A 17,580-nucleotide genomic window follows, 5' to 3' on the forward strand; every position below is an offset into this window, starting at 1 on the left:
AGCCGCTGGAAAATATGAACCCGTCCACACCACTAGGTGGAGGTAGATTGTAACTCAACACAACTAAAAGAACTTCTCGCCTCATTTCCACAGACTACAGCGACACGTTCAAGCAGATTTCTCTCACTGACAATTCGGTCAGTCGGCCAAAACGCCACTGACAAGCAAAAACTGCAAAATCCACAACAAAATCCACCAAATCTGATGCTCTGATCGACATAAACGTGATTCAGGAGCCTTCGTTTGATTACAAAACAAGAAACAAATACCAAGTTAGCTTGTAGATGTGTTAGCAAGTTGCTATCCACTCACTCTGTTGATGAGCTCGCCCACCATGCCGGTCCAGCTGCCGTTGGGCTCCGGGGCGCCGTACAGCCCGTCGTCCACCAGCTTGATCCTGAAGGAGAACTTCAAGATGTCGGCCAGCTCCCGCAGCATGTCCACGCAGAACCCCTCGTACTGGTCGTTACCGCGATAGTCCTGGTAGTTGGACTTGCGCATCACGTACGGGTTTTCCTGTCAGAAGGGAAGTGACATCAGCAACAGCAACACCAACCGACAGCTATGTTTCACATCACATCATGTGCAGATTTCTTACCAGTATTGTGGTGACGATAAGCGTCTTGTTAGCCAGCGTTTCTGACGCGTTGAGGTCCAGAGACGTGGAGTTCATGGCCAATGTGTTGTTGGAGTACCAGGTGCCAATCTGCCCGTCCGGGAGGAAGAGGAGGACGAAGAGAAGAGGAGGATGAAGAAAAGAGGAGGAAAGAGGTGTCAAAATCCAGATTTCCAGACCAAAGTCGAAAAACGAAAAAGTCCCGTTGTATTTTAGAGATTACTTCAACTGTATAGCCCCAAACTGATGACCCACTTCTGCAGAGGAGGAAGTAGTTTGACATTGTGGTGCCACAAATCCTCTAAAGGTTGAGTCACAATCTTTTTTTTTTAATACCCCCAGAAACAAGAGTTGACTGAACACTTGAACACATTTAAGTGTGGAACCTGCAGGTCTTTGGTTCAGATTACAAATGTCCTGATATGTTGCTGCCTTGTTAAAACAAACATGGAGGAGGACGATGAAGAAAAGCAGGAGGAGATCAATAACACAAATGCAAAGTCAGATTTAGGAACGCAAAGACAAAACTAAAAGTGTTTTATGAAGGTCAGAGGGAGCGGAACAATCCAATCAATGCTGAAATCAATGATCCGGCTCCTCCTGCCTCATTCAGCAGGTTAAGTACGCTCATAAATACGTCCTGTGGCCCGTTAACGCCCTCCTGCTGACCCGATACTGACCCGATCACCTCCCCTGACCTGCTGTGTGTCGTTGGGACGCTGTGCTGTCAGGCTGATGAAGAGCAGCGGACACTCCTCCCATCGTGATGTGGAAACTCATCAGACAGATTTCAGGATCCTCTCCCGCTTTAAATCATCTCCACCCTTTTTCTCATCTGTCTTCCTTGTTTACCTCCAAAAAAATCTCCACCGTGACTCAAATACAGGATCAGTTTCCATCTCTCAGTTAAATTAAAGCGCTCCGATCACCGTTTTAGTTTCTGATTCATGAATGCTGCGTCTCCACATTTGTTTCAAGGACAACTAGTTATTCCTGAAAGCTAATGCTGATATTTTAAAAACCTTTGGTGCAAACACGAGCGGCAGACTGAATCCCAACTAAACCTTTAAAACACCAAAGTCACACATCAACATAGATAAAAACCCAGTGATCTGCGAGGTAAAATAGCTGGTTTTGTTTGGAGAGAGTGATATTTGTCCTGTATATCACTGTTTTTTGTTCAGTGTTTCACTTTACTGGGCTGGTTTTTAGGTGCTGACCCAGTCCACAGCTTCCTACAGTACCAGTACTCCTGACTGGGAAAGCCCTTTGAAATCTCTCTACAACTGTTAATCTTATTTATTTGTGTGTATTGTGGCCTGAAGGTGGCGCTGGAGAAATGCTCCAGATCCCATTAAGGACAGAGAATAGGACTTCCTGCTGGAGGTCATAAAGAGATCCTGCTCTGGATTTATCTGCGTGAGGTTCGTTGTGTTAGAGTCGTCGTATCAATCAGGAGCGAATCTGAGCCTCTGCATTTATTTTTACAGTGTACTTAACCCGGGCCTGTGAGCCCATCTGACCCGGTCGAGACCTCAATTGACCTCTGACCTCCTAATGTTCATCTGTGGTCATAGAGCAACACTTGACCCTCACGGAGGAAGTGTGTTTGTATTGATTTTATTGACGGGTGAATAAGAGGACGGCTCCCTGTCCGATCACCGGAGGGAAACCTGACGACTGTCAGCGGCTGTAAACTTTAAGGAGAAGAGACCATCGACTCCCGGGATTCCCTGATTCCCCCGATCACAAGGAAAACAGTTTGAACATTATCAGGTGTGGTGATGTTGTTAACTGACCTGCTGCCTCATACAGAAACAAAACGGTGATGAATTAGGTGCTAATTTGGGGGAATTGAACGTTAATCTAACCTCTGACCCGTCTGCCTCCCACTTGACCCCATTTGACCTCTGACCTCTTTGTGGCCCGCTGGGTGTTTCTCCAGGATCTTCAGGGTGTAATTGGTCCTCTGGCCTTTGCTGTTGAACTCAATGTGACCGGTGAGGCCGTCGTACTCCACCTGAACAGAGAGAGACACCGACACACGCTGTTAGCTTTAGTATTTTTATGAAGTTCATTCGGGATGCTCGTCCTGTTGTTTTGCCTTCATCACAAATTCTGAATCCTAACAATAAAATATTTTGTTTTCTAGAAAGTTGGTGATGGAGAGAATAATCCAAAGGTTAGCTGTCAAACTGATGCAGCTAGCAGGCTAACCTTGACTGGAACAAACAAATCTTCTACAACTGCACGATAAAATCCATCTGTGAACAAACACCAGAGACTGAAGGAGGTGTGACCACAATTGCAAGGAACAACAACGACTAATATCACCAGCTGGAAGACAGTAAATATGCAAAGCTGGATAACAGACTGTAAACATAAATACGAAATAAATAAATAAAACATGGTGAAGAAGAATTTGTTCAAAATGTACTAAAGAAAAACAAAGAAAATATGGCCAAAATATCCAGATGAAGAATCTAAACAATAAAACAAGGGCGTTAACAACATATTTAAGAGCTATAAACCCAGTTACATAGCTTAAACCCTTAAAAGTGTAACAGGTATATAGAAAACCATTATGAAAAGAGGGTTAGGGTTACACTACATGTGGTATGGGGTAGAGATAAGTAATATATAAAGAAAACTAACGGCAGAGGCTGCTTAAATACAGTCGACATAATATCTTTCCTGTTTGGAAAAGATGAAACATTCCCGTACCTTGAAATTTAAACATCACCAGTTTGGCCAACAGGGATTTTTAATGTTCAGATATTCAAGTTTTCAGCTAACATTTAGTTTTATCTTTGTTTACTGGCTCACATGGACATTTTGAAAGATAGACCACGACACCCTGTACTTAATGTCACCTCTGATCGGGGACCTTAAACGGGCATGAGCTCCGTTAGCTCTGTTGCTAACGGGACAATAAGTTCACATGGTATTATCTGTAGCATTGAGTCCCTAACAGTGTTAAAACCATGTTTCTACCATTTCATATTTCAGAAATGAGCTACGATAGCCTCCTCAACTACACTACTGTCTTTTGCATCTGAACACTAATTTGCACATTTAGGTACCGATGTTAAATTTCAACTTTGCCCAAATTGATCCACTGGTCCACAAATCCACATTCCCTCGCAGTGAGTTGCTCTCACTGAGGAGTAAATCTGCACTAATATTTCACTCAAGCGCTCAAATTTGGTTCAAACCGTGACGGTGATGTTAGTTTGCACCTTCGACTGACAGTGAATCAGATGAGATGTTTGCAGCGGCTCAATCAGAAGCTCTGAACTGACTGCAAAAAACAGAAAAAGAGGATTATTGATTCTGGATGTAAATGTTGAGCAGGAGGAGAAGACGAAAATGGAAAATAAGATTCGTATTGGAAAAAGAAGCAGAGCAGACATCAGATCAGTGTCTGAGCCGTGTGTGTGTGTGTGTGTGTGCGAGCGCAAATGTGTGTGTGTGTGTTTGCAGAAATGTGCAAATGAGTGTGTGGCTGGCTTGTGTGATACATGTGCAGTCAAGCGTGGATTTTGTGCTCGAGCTGATGTGAGTAATGTGCAATTGAGTGCACATACAGTATGAATGAATGTGTAGTGTGTGTGTGTGTGTGTGTGTGTGTGTGTGTTTGTGCATGACTCAAGATGAATTACATCCCCAAATCTCTGTGGCAAGACAGAGAGAGGAGAGAGAGAGAGACTCTGCTTGCTGCCAAAAACAGTGCAGAGATGATGAAGTGATGCACTGAGAGCAACAAAAACAATATGGAGGGAGGGTGAGGGAGGGTGAGGGAGGGTGAGGGAGGCGTCCTCGGTGGATGGAATAAACAAGAAGTGGCAGACAGACAGAAACAGGGAAATGGGAGGATGAGAATAAATTAAATAAAGATGGAAATGAAACGGGAAAGAAGGATGGAGAGAGGGAGAGATGCCAGAGGAGAGAAAATAGAAATAACAACACCCTCCCTCCCCCTCTCTCCCCCTCTCTCCCCCTCTCTCTGCCTCACGACTTCAACTCTAACTACATTAACAAGCCCTCCAAACTTAACTACACAATATGTTGAGGGGTATTTTCTTACATACAAACACATCAGCAGGGCAACATTGTTTGTCTTCTGGCTAAAAGAAACCCAGTGTTGGGAGCAGACGGGACGTGAACAGCAGCATCACTTCCATCCATCCATCCATCCGAGGCTCCGTGTCAACATTAAGCCTCTTCTATCTTTGCTCCTGACAGATGACAACGCTCATAACTCATAAGACCCCGTTCACAGCAAAACAACAAGACATTTCACGCTAGAGCAGCAGTTAAAAAGTCCAAATGTACCGAAGTGACGTTAAAGAACCAACGATGATGAAGCCAAAAGAGGCTGCAGCGCAACACACCGTGAAGACCAGCTTCTCTCAGCTCAGAGAAAGTGGCAGTGGTGAAAAAATCATCATAAAAAGAGTAATGAATTGTATTATTTTCAGCTGGAGACGCTGGGACACACAACAAGAGTGTTTACCATGCGTAGGTAGTTCATGAGGCTGGTCCCGTGCTGCCAGATGAGCGGCGTGGTGCAGCTCAGCGGCTTCACTCCGATCTCCTGACTGCGGTTCAGCTCTCGCACGGCGCTCACCACCACATGAACCGCGTCGAACATCAGGGCCGACGACAGCTGAAAACACAACGAGAACACAAATGAAGAACCCCCAAAGTGGCTGAGACTGTTTACAGAGTACAGGTTGATTATCTCTTCCTGAACAGTTCAGGAGCTTTTGGAAAAGTGGGTGTTTTTTAAAGGGAGCTGCAGACATTTCTTGTCATGTTCAAGTCGAACCCTCTCCATCCGTCATCATGGCAAACAAAACAGGTATTTTAAGCTGAACCATGATGTTTTCTAACCCTAACCAGGGTGTAAACACAGTGAGATAAATAGAAAGTTCAAGCTAAACAAATGTTAAGTTGAAATGTAAAGAAATGTTCATATTGTATCTGTAGTTGAGCAGAAACGTGCCTCACTGTCATATATTCTGGTGATTGCTTTGAACAGCACCTTTACTCCAACTTGTGTTATGGAAACAGGAAATTAGATATTTTATTTAATTACCCACCGAAAACTGGAACAAGATGTTAGAAATCCTGTGGCGTCATGCTAGCTTTGCACTCTGAGTTGAGCTGTGTAATGAAGATAACAAAACCCAGCAGCTAAAAGAGGTTAAAAAAGCTCCGTAGAGCTGCAGAGTCGTTGGTTATTCTCTGTCATATGATTGTTTATTGTTCATGAGTCCGACGCAGACGATACAAAAGGAGTTTGTTTGTGTTTGTTTGTGCTCCTACAGGCGAGGACGTCGGGGAATGATAGCAGCTTCTGCTATCAGCGGCGTTCAGCGTGCGGCTCAGCGATCCTATCACGGTCTGACGTTCTGGTCTGTTTGGTCAGTTGTCAGTCAAACCGGCACTCAGAGGGAATCAGACAAATTGTACGGAGGCAGAGCGGCACAGTCTGTCGACGGCTGATAAAAAGAGATGGATGTATGACTGAGTGTGATTGGAGTTCTCTCCGAGTCGATAGTTTCAGGGCTGGATGACGATAACTAATTACAGTTTGAAGAGAGAAAGATAGAGGAGGGAAGATAGAGTGAAAAATAATTGGCAGCTCTCACAAATCTGTCGGTCTGTTCGGTCCTGCAGCCGCTTCCTTCAGTTCATCCACCGGCTTTAAGTTACACACAGATACTGTTGGAAACATCAGGCTGAATCTCTGAACTGTGAGCCGAGATTTAAAATCTAAAGTTAAACCCAAAAATAAAAATACATATATTTTGTTTTGATGATAATAAAGTAAAAACAGCCTCCTTTAAGTTAAACGTCTCTGCAGGCAGTCGTTTCTGTCCCAACTCTCGATCCGATCATTATTTAATCACCCTAATCATCGCAATAATAAATCCATTACAATCAAAACAACTTTATTTATGGCTCCTTCGAGCACCTTGAGTTAATAAATATGAGTAATGAACCCCCGGGGAGCAGCTTTCTGCAGTGATGACGGCTGACACAAACACTGTTGTCATTATTATTCTCTTTATCGCGGCGTCTCCTCAGGTGTTATTGTCTCGGGCTGCAAATGAGACAAACGGCGAAGGAGAGATTGATTCGTCCTGATGGAGGAGGAGACCGATCGATGGACGACTTTACTTGCGTCTTTCTTTTTTTTACCTTAGCTGAGAATCATAACTCCACGCCGTCGTTTCCTCTCAACATAAATTTGAATAATTAATTTAATTCAGTGTTCATAATTTGTGATTGAACTCATTATGTGGAGATCACGTCCTACTTATCTCATTACCTTCAGACTCATTTTATTATCTGGAGATGTTTTTTAATTGACCGTTTATAACAAACGCTTCGACAGAAACAAAGACGTGTAGAGTTCAAAGACTCCACTCTGGATTCTGCTGAAAAAACGGATCCAGTCTTAATAACAAACGTGAATATGAGATCTTATTTACAATGTGTGTGTGTGTGTGCTGCCAGATGAGCAGGGAGGTGAAGAACAGCAGCTTTACTCCAATCTCTTGACTTATTTCTTGCACGGCTCTCACCACCACATGAACCGTTTATAAAAAAGGCTTAGACAGAAATGAAGAGGTGAGGAGTTCAAAAACTTGAATCTGGATTCTGCTGAAACATCAATACAGTCTTAAAAAACACACATGAACATTAGATCTTATTTACAGTGTGTGTGCATGACTCCCGTGCTGCCAGATGAGCAGAGAGGTGCAGCACAGCAGCTTCACTCCAGTTTCTTGACTGCGGCTCAGCTCTCGCACGGCGCTCACTACCACATGAACAGTTTATAACAAACTTTACACAGAAACGAAGATGTGTGGAGTTCAAAGACTCGACTCTGGATTCTGCTGAAACACTGATCTAGTCCTAATAAACACACATGAACATTAGATCTTATTTACAATGTGTGTATGCATGACTCCCGTGCTGCCAGATGAGCAGAGAGGTGCAGCACAGCAGCTTCACTCCAGTTTCTTGACTGCGGCTCAGCTCTCGCACGGCGCTCACTACCACATGAACAGTTTATAACAAACTTTACACAGAAACGAAGATGTGTGGAGTTCAAAGACTCGACTCTGGATTCTGCTGAAACACTGATCTAGTCCTAATAAACACACATGAACATTAGATCTTATTTACAATGTGTGTATGCATGACTCCCGTGCTGCCAGATGAGCAGAGAGGTGCAGCACAGCAGCTTCACTCCAGTTTCTTGACTGCGGCTCAGCTCTCGCACGGCGCTCACTACCACATGAACAGTTTATAACAAACTTTACACAGAAACGAAGACGTGTGGAGTTCAAAGACTCGACTCTGGATTCTGCTGAAACACTGATCTAGTCCTAATAAACACACATGAACATTAGATCTTATTTACAATGTGTGTATGCATGACTCCCGTGCTGCCAGATGAGCAGGGAGGTGCAGTACAGCAGCTTCACTCCAATCCCTGACTGCGGTTCTGTTCTGGCACGGCGCTCACTACCACATGAACCGTTTATAACAAACGCTTAGACAGAAACAAAGACGATGCAGCACAACAGCTTCACTCCAATCTAATGACAGCTCACCACCACATGAACCGCTGAAACACTGATCCAGCATTAATAAACACAGGTGAACATGAGATCTTATTTAGAAACAGAAGATGTTAATCAGTCAGCTCTTCAAATCAACACAACAAACTTCAAGAACTTTAAAGAAAGCCAAGCTGCTCTCAGGTTCAGCTCCGTGTCTTACCGCTGGTCCCGGGTACGGGCTGATGTCGCATCCTTCCCTCCACGACAGGTTCAGGCTTCTGATGAACTCCAGGTAGAAGGAATGGCTGGTGTTCAGCATGGAGAAGCCCACGATGTTGGACTGATCGCCCACCACGTCGTCCAGCCGGAGCAGAGGGAAGTCCTGGAAGAGAAGAGAGGAAGAAGTTACATCTGTGGTGTGTTTTATGTGAAGTACAGTCCGATCACAGGTTGTTAAAACAGCAGAGAAAACGATGTAAGATGACAGCGAGGAGAAAACTCCTACACGAGAGACGGATGAAAGAAGTAGAGGAGGACAGAAACAAACAGGCTCGATTCAGGTTTTCTTTTTGCCGGCTGCATGACGTCAACTTTAATTTCTACATTCAGCGCAGGCGAGTGGAGAGAAGAAAGGTTTGAAAAGAAAGATGGACATCAAACGCTGGGGAATTTCAAACAACTTCAAATAGTCCTTGAAGGCGAGTCGGTGTCACGCTGCGCTGCTGCTGAAACAAACCAGAATCAAACTGTTGCTCGGCTCACGGAGGCGTCGCATTAGCTCTCAAACAGATGCTGACAATCAAACATTTAGCTTAGAGAACTTCAGCTGTGAAGAGAATACAAGCAGCTGTAATACAGATAGCAAAGACTGACTGAAGCCAAACACTTCACCTCCTGTCACCCCCTCAGCTGAAGCTCTGAACATCATCCGACTCACTCAGATATCTGGTTTTATTCAGGCTCCAGCGTGTTTTTGACAGCTTTAATCAAAAACTCATGAAACTTTGCACAAAAGTCAATCATGGTGGAAATGTACGTATTTCACAGGTTTTGATTTTGGCCCTAAAATGCCACACTTTCACTTACATGTGTGAAATTTCTTATTTTTTGTCTGACATTTTAAATGTAATGCAATTTTTTTACCAAATGGCACTTAAGGGGAAACTGAACTCCTTTGTTATGAAAGCTGGAGTTTTCATTTAAAAACTTTCTTTATATAAAAGTTCCTGAAGGAATAAAAAGGTCCGTGTATCCCTGGAAACAACATGTTTTCAAGTTTATATCACAAAGCACAGCTCCGTCATCGGCCTCTTTTTCTGTGAGCTCTTGTGTATTTTGTTATTTATCTCTTACTTCCCTCCTCCTCGCCGTCCTTTCTGTAATTACTCTTGTGGTGCACTTGTTTTTCCTCTGATGCTTATGTAAAACAGGGTTCTGTCTTCTGGTTAATGTTGCTTTTGTGCTTATGCTGTTGTTTTCCCCCCCCCCCCTTGTGATTTGAGGGAAGAAGAGAAATCTGGCCGGTAGCTGGACGGACGGACCGTCATCATCATCATTTGGCTTCGTCTCCGGCCGAGTTAAAAATATTCTGGCACAGAATTTCTCCAGTCTGCAGAAACAGAGTCTGTAGAGGGTACGAGGCGGAGAGGAGGGTTAGTTCTTATTCAGCGCCGAGTCCAACACATCCCGGAAGTGTTCAGACCCTGTGAACCTGTGTGAGGTTTGTTTCCTTGCTCCTGAATCTCTCCGACATATTTCCTCGCCACCCTGTCGGTACGCCGCCGCTGCTGCTGTTGTTCTTGTTGTTGTTGCCGGGGCGGTTGCCAGTTGCCAAATCAATTTCAGCTACAGCCAAGTACACTGTCAGACTGTAGGCCTGCCAGCCGTGACAAAGAGCTGTTGGCTGGAGGAGCTGGATCGCTGCTGAGGGAGGAAACACTGCGACAGTCTCCCCGAAGGACACCGGCAACTGCAGCAGCGTCCACACAGAACCGCAGTCACAAAGAAGCAGATTCTCAGCAGCCGATGAGGTCGGCTCCGCTCCGGTCCAAACCCAGAGAGCAATAAGGAAAGATTTAGATTCTCTCCTGCCGTACTGAAGAGAACATGACGGTCATATATCTGAGAGCTCAGTTATTGATCGGTGACTCACTGATACTGATTTATACACAGTGTAAAGTAACTAAATACATTTACTCGAGTACTGTGATACCTCTGCTTCACTTCACCTCACAGGTGTCAGGTGATGTGATGCTCCGTGAAGCCACAGGTGTGTTTCCCAGATTTCTGAGGCTGAATTTTGAACTAAGCGCTAAATGCTAATGCCGTCATGCTAACATGGTCTAAATATTAGGAGTGACTTCTGGACTCAAGTTGAGTTTATTGGAGGTTAACCCAAATATAACCTTCGTCACAGTACTATAATCTAAACATTAACGTTGGTTGTAAAAGATTTGATCTCAGTCTGGCGTCCAGGTGGCTTCACTCGGAGGAAACGAGCGATCCTGAAGTCAATGAGCTGAAATGTAATGAACTCAGTCTAATGATTGCTTTGACCCTCGTTATAAACAGATTATCACCGACACGGACGCCTGATCTTCTGTCTGGGTCAGTCTCAGTGCTGCGGAAACCAAAACTAGGAGCTGAAAGAGGCTAAAAGCGTAAAAAGACATCGATTGTGCAGCTTTATGAGGTGGAGTTTGTCCCGTCAGCTCTGGCAGCTTCTTCCTGTTCTGTTCTCCGTGTCTCATGCCCAGACGGCGGCGGTGAACTTTACGTAACGTCTGTCACCTGAAACCTGCTCGTCTTGTCACAGTCAGCAGAGCGTGTTTAATACAAAGTTAAAGGTAGGTCAGAGACGGCGCTGCAGGAATCATTTTGGTTCCTATCCAGGGTTCTTCTGGAGGAACGGCGCTTTCGCCCTTGGTTTTGCGAGCGTGGCGTGAAGTGCCCTTGTGAACGGCTCCGTTAAAGCCGGCGACACGACGGTGTTTAGAGAGGAGGCGGAGATCGAGACGAGTTATTATCCACGCAAAGTCTCTTCGCACAAGGGCACGACACCGGACAGCGAAATTATAATGATGACAAACGACGGCGAGGCTGGCGTGCATCTCCGATGAGAGGAGAGCGAGGAGAGAGAGGAGTTATGGGTAAAGAGGAGAGTTACTGCTGGAAGTGAGGAGGAGGAACTGCTGAAAATGTGACACCTGGAGAGTTTAATTTAAAGACAGGAGCTGCAAACATCCTGAAAGGAGGAAAAAGATCAAGTACATGAACAAACTAAGACGGTGAGAGAGAGAAGAAAGGAAAGGGAAGATGGAGATAATGGAAGGAGGACAGAGGAAAGGAGATGAGAGTAGAGGAGACGACAGAGTGAAGTACCTCTGGAGGAGAAGACGAGTGTTTGCGTCTCCATGAGGACGAATGATAAGAGCAGAAGAAGAGCTGAATGGAGGACGAGTGTGTGATGAAGAGCTCTTACCATAGTGGTGAGGATGTACTTATAGAAGGCTGACGTCATCCCCAGCTCGTTCGCCTGCAGGACACCACAGAAGAAGAAGAAGAACAAACTGATGTCAGACAGGAAGTACACATCCTCAAACTCTGTGTGTTTCTTACAAACCAGGAACCATCTGCTGAGGCTGATGTTTCACCCTGACGTCTGTGTCGGCGTTCAGCTTCTTCAATAACATGAAACAACCTTCAGACTGTGATTACGTCTCAGAGGAAACCGACAGGAAGTGTCACAGCTGAGAAACACAGCTGGAGGAGGCTCGGTGTGTTCTGATTGGACCATTTGAAGGTGAGATGGCGTTAAATTTGGCTAAAACCCGAGCGGCTCTGCAGACGTCTGATTTCTAATCGCTGGCAGGTTAAACGCTTTATGCAACCCAGACGTCTATAAACTTTAAAATGATATTCAGCCGAGCTTCAACCTTGATGTCTTCACGTCTTTTCACCTGCAAATCTAAAACTGAGCGCTGACTCACGGCAGCTCTCTGCGACACACCGCCTGGTCCACCGGGCCACTTCAGGGAGAATCTTCAAACTTTGGCACAAACGAAAGAGATTTGATTGGTCAAAGGTCAAAGGTCAGGTTAATACGAGGCTTTAATTACGTGGTGAACTGATGCTCGTCTCTCCTGAAGCCTCATCAGCATTTAATATCATACATTTCATATTAATGTCATAACTTCTTCTATGGTCTTTACTTCAGGTGAGGTGTGGCACCTCCATATGTAGTGAACCTGCTGATTGATGCCCAATCAATAGATTCATTAATAAGTAATAGTAACAGACCTGCTGATCCACAGTCAGGATGTTTTAGCTCAGTAGTTTTGGGGCTTTTATTTTGGAGGTGTGGCCTTCAAGTAACATCAGGATATTCTGAAATGTTCTTTAAAGCACTAATAAATGTTACGACTGTGCAACAACATTGAACATCACAATATATGTATATATATCACAGCAATGTTTTAATGATATATCTGATAAATAGTCAACAGTAACGTGGATGTAATGAGTCAGCAGGTGAAGATTAGAAAAAGTAGAACAGTCTCTAAATCCGTAAGATTAGATAGTTTCATATCACGAACAATATAAATATATATATAAATATTGTGTATGTTGCTCAGTTATAACTGAGTTGATCATAAAATGAGACATTCTCTGCCCGGCTGTGAATCAGTACCCAGGTGTGATGTGATGAGTTTCCTTCTTTTGTTTCCTTACATCAACCCTTCAGTCTGTCTGTACTCAGGCTCAGTCTGTCTGTGCTCAGGCTCAGTCTGTCTGTGCTCAGGCTCAGTCTGTCCGTGCTCAGGCTCAGTCTGTCTGTACTCAGGCTCAGTCTGTCTGTGCTCAGGCTCAGTCTGTCTGTGCTCAGGCTCAGTCTGTCTGTACTCAGGCTCAGTCTGTCTGTGCTCAGACTGTCTGTGCTCAGGCTCAGTCTGTCTGTGCTCAGGCTCAGACTGTCTGTGCTCAGGCTCAGTCTGTCTGTGCTCAGGCTCAGACTGTCTGTGCTCAGGCTCAGTCTGTCTGTGCTCAGGCTCAGTCTGTCTGTACTCAGGCTCAGTCTGTCTGTGCTCAGGCTCAGTCTGTCCGTGCTCAGGCTCAGTCTGTCTGTGCTCAGGCTCAGTCTGTCTGTACTCAGGCTCAGTCTGTCTGTGCTCAGACTGTCTGTGCTCAGGCTCAGTCTGTCTGTGCTCAGGCTCAGACTGTCTGTGCTCAGGCTCAGTCTGTCTGTGCTCAGGCTCAGTCTGTCTGTACTCAGGCTCAGTTTGTCTTTACTCAGGCTCAGTCTGTCTGTACTCAGGCTCAGTTTGTCTTTACTCAGGCTCAGTCTGTCTGTGCTCAGGCTCAGTCTGTCTGTGCTCAGGCTCAGTCTGTCTGTGCTCAGGCTCAGGCTGTCTGTGCTCAGGCTCAGTCTGTCTGTACTCAGGCTCAGTTTGTCTTTACTCAGGCTCAGTCTGTCTGTACTCAGGCTCAGTTTGTCTTTGCTCAGGCTCTCCCAGTAACGTTGACTGGGGTTTGAACTGGGAACCTCCCGGCTAAACTCCTCAGATGAATCCATTAACCTTCCACACTGGGATCTTAACTCTGCTGCGCTCTGCCTGCAGGAGCTGCTGAGCGCTTCTTTTTATTTTGTATTCACAACTTCTCAGACCTCCAAGGTTACCGGGCACAGAGCGGAGTTACAACCTGCCAAGAGCTGGTAGATTTAGTTTGGGGCTGTAACGTCTGTCGACTCCAGCGGCCAACTTTGGCAGGAAACCAAGACAACCTGAAGGTCCTGTTCTACTCTGTAAACACCACCGAGGAAGAAAACAGACAAACGGCCCAGGAAATAAAGACGTGTCGGACAGAAGAGGAGCCGGAGTCTCTTCCTCTCATGGTCGCTTTATTTCCACCGTGATGCCTGTTTCTGTGTGTGAACGTCACAGTGACGTCTCTGCTAAAATGGAGAAACACAACTGTGTGTATTGTATTTTCTTTGTGTTACAGTGAATGCAGTGGGTACATCAGGCGTCCTGACCTTCCTGAGGATGTGGTAGGAGATGGAGGCGTTGGCGTCGATGATGATGGTCGCCACCTTGTCGTCGCGGATCTCCTTCAGCAGGGGGGTCGGGTCCAGGCTGTCGTCCAGCATCCGCACCGACAGCGTCTCCCTGGAGATGAGGAAGCGGTGGACCAGCTCCTCCAATCGCAGCAGGCCTGAGGGGCGGAGTCAGGAAGCAGGAAGTGTGTATCAGTAAGGACCACAGCTGACGTCAGACCAGTTGAATCACTGTCTTTGATTTAATGTACAGTTATTAAAATACATTCAGATTATTAATTAGTTCAAACACAGAAGAGACAGAAGTTTCATTTTTAATGTTTCCTGAGTAACTTTGAGAAGCTGCTGTTGCATCATCTCCGTTTTAACATTCAGAGCTGCTCGTCTGTCCGTGACAGAAGCAGCAGGCGCGCCTCTCGACTGATCGCCGCCATAAAATGTTCATCACGCCGCCGCCGCCGCTGAGTTTAACTGTCTGACAGCAGCGCTCACGACAACAACGCGGGCCCGTTAAACAGTCAGCAGGACAAGGACACGACTGACGACCGAGTCAAACTGCAGCCGTGCTACATGCTACATTATATTTTCCTGCACATGTTTCTGTATATTTGCTTTCTATGATCAGTTTGAAGCCGGAGAGAGAGACAGTGAGCGAACACTGCAGCGTGAGAATCTGCTCGATGTGAACAAACCCAACTGTCCCCAGAACAGCAACACTCGTCCACTCAGCACTTCCTCCAGTATCGCCGAGCGGGCGAACATCCACAGGCGAGCAGATAAACACGAGACGCTTCGGTTCAGCTCGTAAAGTTACCACAAAAAAACCACAGAGCAGCAGAATTGAAGACACTCACACTCGGCTTTGGCACAGATGAGGCTGGTGGTCGGGTAGCCGAAGGAGCGCAGGATGGAGCCGATGGCGAGACTCAGGTCCTCGTTGCTCGGGTACAGAGTCACCGAGGCGAAGCGGAGATACGGCAGCTTCGGGGTTTCCTCCGGACCTATCTTCACGTGAGGGATCTGAAGGAAACAGCAAGAAGATTGTTTAACATTTGTTTTATTGTGATGTTTCATTATGAACTCACGGTTCTCTAATGTCTCTAATTGTCTTGGATTGTTTTTATTCTCTCTGCTTGACGGATTTCTTCCTCTGGGACAAAAAAAAAGCCATCTGAACTCAACTGAGGACAGACGGGAAGTATCGAAGAAGAGCTGGAGGATGGAGAATGAGAGGTGATGACATCAAGGGAACAAATATTCTTTTTAAAATAGAAATCATCAAACCGCACAGGCTTCAGATAAAAAGAAATGAAAAGCTTTAATCAGAATCTGACGCGCGCTGATAATCGAGTCTTTGTTCGGTTTCAAAAGGAAAAGTGAGAGTGGAACAAAGCGTCGATCGTCAGCGATATCAGAGAGCTCGTGTTCACCTCCGCTCACACCAAACGTTACAATCAAAGGACTCACTGGAACAGGAAGAAGAAACATCCAGCAAATATAGAACAGTCCGGATAGAAAGGGTTCATCCTCTGAGGAGCATGACAGTGTTCAGTCAAACCATGAACCCAAATGTTTTGTCGCTGTGAGCAGAACCTCTTCCTGATTCTAACCGAGGCTTCAGCTGAACTCCTCTGAGACTCAGTATCATCAGACTCATTCAGGACTATATTAATTAAAGATGTACCGCCAACGAAGAGGAATCCACGATGTGACCAGCTGGATTAAACAAACCAAAAGTCTCAGCAGTGAGTCTCGGGTCGGGTCCTAAAGCGACCCACAAGTTCAGAAACGATTGACGGACTTTTCTTCTGAAACAGTTGAACAACACGGCCGTTGGACCTCTCTGGGGTTACTGCTTTCATAAACTCCAAGACAGAGCCATGTAGTCCATGGTGGCGCCGTCTGATGGCCCAGAATCAGAGGAGCAGAGACTGTAATCCTGAACCGGGTCAAACCAGACAGAACTCTCAGGGGAGGACCGCAGTTCTGCCAGTGGCCACTTGTAGCTGCCTCAAAAGCAAGTCGACCCCTGCGAGACCCCACGTTGGATTTTAGGTTTTATTAAGGCTTAAAGTTATGCATAATTAAGGGGGCGGGGCATCTTTGAGTGACAGCTCCACCAACAGAAACCTGGTGTCTGCTTCATGTTCACGTCTGTCGAACTTCTCTTCTCTTGGATTTTGCCAAATGAAAAGGTGGTTGCACCTGAAACGCTCTGAGAGCTTTTTGTCATTAACATCAGAGACGTTTCTTAAAGCTGCTGGTTTCACTTTAAAACTCCGGAGAGCAGAGATCCTGTGACGGACAGCGTCTGTGTTCAGGCTGAAAAATTAACGACAAATTGAAAGTTTAATCAGACGAGCGCTGAATGAAGAATCAGGTCAGAGGCCAAACGTCCCGTGTGATCCTCCGCTCAGCAGTTTAACCCCCACGCACACCTGCAGAGGTTTAAAACGGTAAACTGTAATTAGCTCAGCTGGGCTTCACTCTGATCTGAGAGCTTATTTCAAATCCGAGCACAGAATCCAATAATATGAGACCTGTCAGGCAAAGGAGAGGAGATCAGGACTGAAGAGGCAGGAGGACGGTTCAACACACGTTAAAGCCTTTAAAGACTTTATCTCACACAGATCCACCTCCACACATTCAGGTCCCAGCGTCTGAAACCTTTAATCCCACTAATGTTATTTATCTTAATAACATCCAGGCTGTAATTCATCTTTTAATCCCCGACGTACAGTTCAAATCAGCAGCAGTACAGTCGCTCTTACATGAGGTTTAAACAACTGAGAAGGTTCATTTAAACATTATTTTGTTACAGTCTGGAGCTCAGCGTATTAATAAAAATCTGAACGTTAATTAAAATATTTCATTCATTTCTAAAAAAGCTTCTCTTCTCTTGCAGTGACTTTTTTGTAAGACAGGTTGAATTTATTTCTGTTGCACTGACAGAAAATACATTAAGTTTTAACAATATATTCGTGGTAAACTTTTTGTGGGTGTGTTTAACATTTCCATGGTAACCGTGAGCTCCACCAATCAGAGACGTTGCTGCTACCATCTGTCACCTTGTTGTAAATCAATACTCTGATTGGCTTCCACATCACGGCATTTACATTTACAGTGTAACAGAGCCAGATGTTACTCACCTCCTTCTCCCCACAGATGTGGCTGATGGTGGACCCGGAGGCGGGGCTGGAGGCGGGGCCTATCACAGAGACCACGCCCTTCGGCAGGATCTGACACACTGAGAGAGAGAAAACACGAGTTAAAGTGAAACTTCGTCTCCAGCTGTGCCAGATGTTTGCTGCTCGTCTGCAGCGACT

The 17,580-nt window shown here is 45.5% G+C and overlaps 1 protein-coding gene across 1 annotated transcript in view; it reads right to left on the reverse strand.

Annotated features, from left to right (window-relative positions):
• The window catches only part of LOC115577702 (glutamate receptor ionotropic, kainate 5-like), a 44,169-nt gene that overhangs the window by 24,578 nt on the left and 2,011 nt on the right, over positions 1-17,580 (reverse strand). Inside the window, 9 exon segments of the mRNA XM_030410608.1 lie at positions 313-516; positions 599-706; positions 2,532-2,636; positions 5,133-5,285; positions 8,420-8,581; positions 11,681-11,734; positions 14,234-14,412; positions 15,109-15,274; positions 17,404-17,578. Coding sequence (XP_030266468.1) covers positions 313-516; positions 599-706; positions 2,532-2,636; positions 5,133-5,285; positions 8,420-8,581; positions 11,681-11,734; positions 14,234-14,412; positions 15,109-15,274; positions 17,404-17,578 — 1,306 coding nt within the window.

Source organism: Sparus aurata, unplaced genomic scaffold (assembly GCF_900880675.1).
Source record: "Sparus aurata unplaced genomic scaffold, fSpaAur1.1, whole genome shotgun sequence".
NCBI lineage: Eukaryota > Metazoa > Chordata > Actinopteri > Spariformes > Sparidae > Sparus > Sparus aurata.